At 53.6% G+C, this 5,346-nt stretch overlaps 1 protein-coding gene across 1 annotated transcript; it reads right to left on the minus strand.

Moving 5' to 3' along the window:
• Positions 1-572: 572 nt before the first annotated feature.
• On the minus strand, positions 573-5,229 carry AIFM2 (AIF family member 2). Its single transcript, XM_084289711.1, has 8 exons — positions 5,020-5,229; positions 4,335-4,450; positions 3,518-3,637; positions 3,107-3,199; positions 2,707-2,815; positions 2,466-2,618; positions 1,592-1,792; positions 573-973 (listed from the first exon to the last, which is right to left on the minus strand). The coding sequence occupies exons 1-8, from the start codon at positions 5,192-5,194 to the stop codon at positions 819-821; spliced, it is 1,122 nt and encodes a 373-aa protein (XP_084145837.1). The 5' UTR covers positions 5,195-5,229; the 3' UTR covers positions 573-818.
• Positions 5,230-5,346: the final 117 nt, after the last annotated feature.

A 5,346-nucleotide genomic window follows, 5' to 3' on the forward strand; every position in this document is an offset into this window, starting at 1 on the left:
CCAGCCCGCCGGGGGAGGGTGGGGGGGAGGATTTTGGAAGTGACGCATGAGGAGCTTCTGTTTTGCTTTTAATTCACAATAATCTCTGTAATTACTGGGAATATTTCATGTTGATTTTGTTTGTTTTATAAGAAAAAAAGAAAAAGATGTGTCAAGTGTGGTTATTGTTATAAACCCTGCTTTTGCTCTGGAAATTTCTCACCTTTAAAAAAAAAAAACAACAACAAAAAAAAAAGGAAAGCAGCATCCCTAAGTACTTGTTGTATCACCCTTAGTACGCAAGTACTTCGGGTAGAAGGAGAGTGCTGTGACACAATTAAAGCTGCTGGGGAGATGCTGGCACAACGCTGCATTATATTCTGCGGAGTTTCAGGATCACCACAGCCTTTTCAAGGCTCTAGGTGGGTTTTGCACAGGCACTGCTGCAAGCCATTCTTCCTGCATGCTGCAGAGCAGGTGCCAGGTCTGGACCCGAGTGACAGGCAGATACCTTCCTAGAAGCTAGAGCAGAGAAAGCCAGGGGAAAACCACATAACAAACAAGCCACGCATTTTGCAAACCACAGTGTTTATTGTTACAAATGGAGGTAAACCAAGTTTCTTGCTCAGAGCTATCTCACCGGGGAAGTAAACGAAGTGTTCCTTCCTTGTTTTTTATGGTGAGATCTTTGCTCGTTAATTTGGAAAGTGCTTCCTTCCCCTTTACAGGTGGCTTTCGGAGGTGGTGTGGGAGACAGCATCGGTCTGTCCAAGCAACAATAGTGTGCCCTCACCTTCTTCTAGATGTTGAATTCCTTGCGGGTTTGTTTCTAGTCCCCTTTAAGAGGGCATTGTCTGTCCCATTGTCTTCCAGCTCTTGGAGACAAACAGGTCCCGGCTCTTAGCAATGGTCACCAGGAGGCGTCCCACGTAGTAGCCGTTCACCTGCCCTACGCCATCGTTCCTACCCATTGAAAGCAGGAAGGTTAGGGAGCCTGGAAAAAAGAGACAGAGCTTAAATGAAGCAGTTTCAAAGCTTAATATCAAACCGTACTCCACGTAGGTGCTGGCCCCAGCAGCCTCCTCTGCAACCTTTAAAAACCCAACAGCTGTCCAGATATCTCCCATCCACATGCAACAGCTTTCAAGATAATTACAGTACGTATTTGCAAATCAGTTGGTTATCCGTGAGACCCATCACCTAGCTAGATTTTTTTGGACTAGATTTTTCAGTTTGTGTTTGTTGTATCATTTAAGGGGAGAAGGAAGGAGACAGTCAATTCCTCTCCTTATTTCTAGGATTTAAGTGGACAGTAAGGAACGTAAAGCAAAGGAACCAAGATTGATGAATGGCAGATACCCACCAGTAGATTAATTAGGAAGATGTTAGTGAAGAAAGGATGCGTTCCCTACCTAGGCTGACGCAGGTAATGAACTTCTGCAGGGTCTTTGGCAAGAACTAAGATGAAGCCTACACAGCCAACCCCAATTGTGGGTCCCCCCCCACTCTAACTAGCATCCCATGCAAGTTCTGATGCAGACGTGTTAAATCGGCTGTTCCCTGCAGAAAAGCAGCTCAACAGCTAACGCCAGCTGCCGAGAGACGACCTCACCTGGCTGGTAGGTTTTCAGCGGCTTGTGTGTCAGGCTGTTGATGATGTTTGTCACCACCACGTTGGCGTGGAGCCCGGCGTGGTAGGCCATCTTGGGCTCCCGCAGGTCTGCGCAGTCCCCGACGGCGTAGATGTTCTCGTGTCCTTGCAGCTGGAGGTGCTCGTTAACGCGCAAAGCTCCGTTGCTCGCCAGCTGCTCTCCTGCTGGGCCAAAGAGTAAGCTTTCAGGTTGGGGCTGATGCCACCAACATGTCATTGACACAAAGAGGGGAGTTAGGTTTTCATCCTCTTTTCTACACCAAGAAGGAGATGTTCGTTGCCTTGCTGGAGTTAATTATGCTCTGATACAACAAATTGTCCTTTGATATGTCTGGGCACGTGGAATCATTAAGGTCTGAGAAAGGGACTGGGTAATGGTCACAGCACTCCATAGCTGTCGTGGGGCTGTAAGGGACTCAGACTGAGGGTGTGCTACTGAAAAACTGATCTGCTCAATGCCCTGTGGCACTGATTGTGCAGCAAAAATGCTGAATGTGCTGAGCCTCTTTGTGCTGGGAGCTCTGCAAGCGCGTTGTCTGGGAGGCAATCCTGGCCTTGATGACAGGAGTTGTCACCAGCTTCTAGGTGTGATCTGCCTGACGCTGACCCAGGACGCTGAGGTTTCCTGCAGGTATTAGGAGGAGCCGGAGAAGGTGGAGAGCCTCGTGATCCGTACGTTTCTGGAGGTCACGTTTCACAGTTAAGTGTTCAATGCGGTGTTGGAGCATTTGCTGTGTCATGGAACAACCTAAGTTTGATTTCTAACCTCCCGGTGCTCGAGTAGAAGGCACTGAGGAGCTGTGCTGCTCTCCCACGCGCGGTGTTTCTCACTTACCGAACGCGGAGGCATATGCTGAAGAGTTGATCTTAATCCCCGTGCACAGGACCACCATGTCAGCAGCCACCTCGGTGCCTTTTTCTGTCCTGACTACCATGTCCTTCTGGAACTGGTTGGTTGTGAGGTTTTCCACGTTGCTTACCCTTTCACCTGTTGGGACAGAGAGCCCTGGGTCACAAACCTTTCCGAGGCGAAAGGAGGAGCAGCTTGTAGATCCTCAGAGGCATTCAGCCCGTACCTAACAGGAGGCGCACTCCTTTCCGGAGGAGAATCTCCTTCACCTCCTGACGGACGCTGTGGAGCAGCTCGGCATCAGCTAGTGCAATTTTGGAGTGAATGAGGGTGACCTGTTGGGGACAAAACAGCAGATGGGGATACAGGAGCGGGCCAGCACACCACGCACGTGGCAGCAGCAGCAATAGACAGCTTCCTTCCATCCCATTAAAATGCCCAAAAAGATGCCAAATGCCAAAAATTGCTGGTGGCAGGCTATAAGGGTGCTCCCAGAAGAGGAGGCAGCGGGGAGGAAGGTTGGCATTGCGTCTGAAGCTCCTGATTCGCAGTGATCTCCAATACCTCCAGCAGGCCCATCAAAGAACAGGCTCAAAGACAAGTAAAAGCAACTAACATGCTGCTACCTCTTTGGCCGGGTGCTCTGTTTTGATCTCTGCAGCCATCTCGACGCCGGCAGCTCCCCCTCCCACTACCAGGATGCGCTCAGCTTTCTCGATCTCGAAGTAAAGAAGAAACCGGTGTTAGGAGAGAAAGGCTTTCAGCCGCGCTGCGAGCAGCCCCTCCCGATGCACGGCGTCAGCCTGACACCAGTAAACCACCTGGTTTGTTAAGAGGAGACAAAAATGAGAACCCCACGCGCCCTGCCTGTCTATACTGTGATACTTTTGAGCTTTTCAGGTCTCCCCTTGTGCAGATCGTGCTTCCCCCGGGGCGTGCAGGACACGAGCTAGCTCGTGCTCCCTGTCCAACCCCTCCGGGCATCGTGCTCTCCTTCTCGGACACGGGTAGCTGTGTCTGGTAAGTTGATTCCTCACCTCCTTAACCATGTCTTCGTAGGCCTGGATGGCGCTTTCCATGTCGATGACTTTGTTGAACTTCCCAGGGAACGGCCCATCGCTGCCTGTTGCAAGAATGAGGTGGGAGTAGTGAAGCTCCTGGGAGGGCAGAGGGTGGGAGGGGGTGTTAGACCTTTTACAGAGGGAGTCTGAACAACCACAGGCTTACAGGCAGTAACCCGGTGTTTGTGTCAGTCGCTGAAGCTGCCGTCACAGAGGGCTCCAGAGATCAGCTGGAGCTCTCAGATCAGAGTCCGGAGGGACACAGATAACAGGCTGACCTCCCACCTTCACCCCCTTCTGAACAGAGGTGAGATACTGGGGCTGACGAGCTCCTGGAGCTCCTTCCCTGTGTTTATTCCTGTGGTCAGATAAGGATCTGAGCTCCAGGGCTAATTGAGCTCTAAATCCAGCCCTGAGAACAAAAGCTTATCAGAGCACCAGGTGGGATGGAGGATTTGCCGCACGCCCCTGTTGCAGCACAGATCTTTGGGGCCAGGTATTTCAGCGGGCCGAGGGGCGATCAGATCAGCGTGCTGCCCTCTGTGAGCCCGCTCCCTCCCCTGCCAGAGGACCCCAAACACACAGAGCTGCCTGCAGCCTTCATCCCAAATCCCTTCTCCAACCAGACAAAGCCTGGATTTGGGGGTACCGCCTTACGGCAGCCAAAACCCGGCCGAAGAAAACCCGGGGAGGAGAGCCTCACAGCACACCCCGCTGCAGCCCAATGTTCAGTGTCAGCGGGTGACCCCAAAAGGCTGCCAGCTTTCTGGGGATGAGTTCTCTCCGCACCCACCTCGCCATCGCTGAGCAGGACCTGCTGCCTCGCCGGGTCGATGCCCACAACCCGGCCCTGTCGGAAGCTGTCGCCGAAGGTGGCCGAGTAGGAGATGAAGGTCTTCCTGGCAAATCCTGGGGCAGGGGGAGATGGTTAGGAAGAGATCTTCCTCCGGGTGGAGGTTTAACAAGCCCCACAAAGGTTTTGGTGTCGTTCTGCTGCTTGCTCCTAGCCCTGAAAGCTGAATTTCCCCCCTAAATCCCCAGCTCCTGGAGGGGTGGGGTGAGCTGGGTGCCCCAGACAAGGCCGAAACTGAACTTGGTCCCGTGTGGCCTCGCTGCTGAGGGCGGCAGCGTTTCACACATCATCCCTTTGCCTGTTCCAGACACCGAGAGTTTCACTTCAGTGAACTTTTTTTTAAGTTCTTGAAGAATAATAATAATAAAAAAAAGAGCATCCGGATAACTACGCTTCATTTTTCCCACGAGCCACGGGGTTAGCCGACCGCAGACGGTGCGTGGGACCTCCCTGAGCCAACTGCTTGTTTTCCAGGTGGAAAATGTCAAACATTTCATCATGGCAGGGCCCGGGGAGGCCCCTCCTTTGCCCTGCTCCTCCCTTTTCCCCTCAGAGCCCCGGGGTGCAGCAGGAGAGCTGGCCACGAGGCAGCAGGCCCACGGCACTGGCTCTGCTCGCCCCTTACCGCTCTCCACGGAGGCCCGGAGGGCAGCCACGTTGTGATGGAAAGCATCCCGCATATCCACCAGCACGAACGGGACGGCCCAGGCCTTCAGCTGGCTGGCGGCCGCCGTGCCCCCGAAGCCACCGCCGACGATGACGACGCGCACGGAGTCGTCCAGCGACAGCCGGGAGCCCATGGCTCGACGCTCCTCTTCGGGGGGCGAGGAAGGCTCCAGCGCAGTGCTGCAGGAGCTGGCCCGCCTCTTACCCGCCCCCTGACTCAGCACAGCACCCTGCGGGGCGTGCCGAGCCGTGCTGAGCCATGCTGAGCTCTTGTGAGCCATGCTGA

This window comes from Netta rufina, assembly GCF_964035555.1.
Source record: "Netta rufina genome assembly, chromosome: 7".
Lineage (NCBI taxonomy): Eukaryota > Metazoa > Chordata > Aves > Anseriformes > Anatidae > Netta > Netta rufina.

Bases quoted from the DNA above. Each gene is read 5' to 3' on its own strand.
- AIFM2 (XM_084289711.1), bottom strand. From the start codon at position 5,194: ATGGGCTCCCGGCTGTCGCTGGACGACTCCGTGCGCGTCGTCATCGTC. The intron at 2,816-3,106 runs GTAGCAGCATGT...TGTCCCCAACAG, and splicing joins CAGAGCACCCGGCCAAAGAG to GTCACCCTCATTCACTCCAA. The intron at 2,619-2,706 runs GTACGGGCTGAA...CTGTCCCAACAG, and splicing joins AGGAGTGCGCCTCCTGTTAG to GTGAAAGGGTAAGCAACGTG.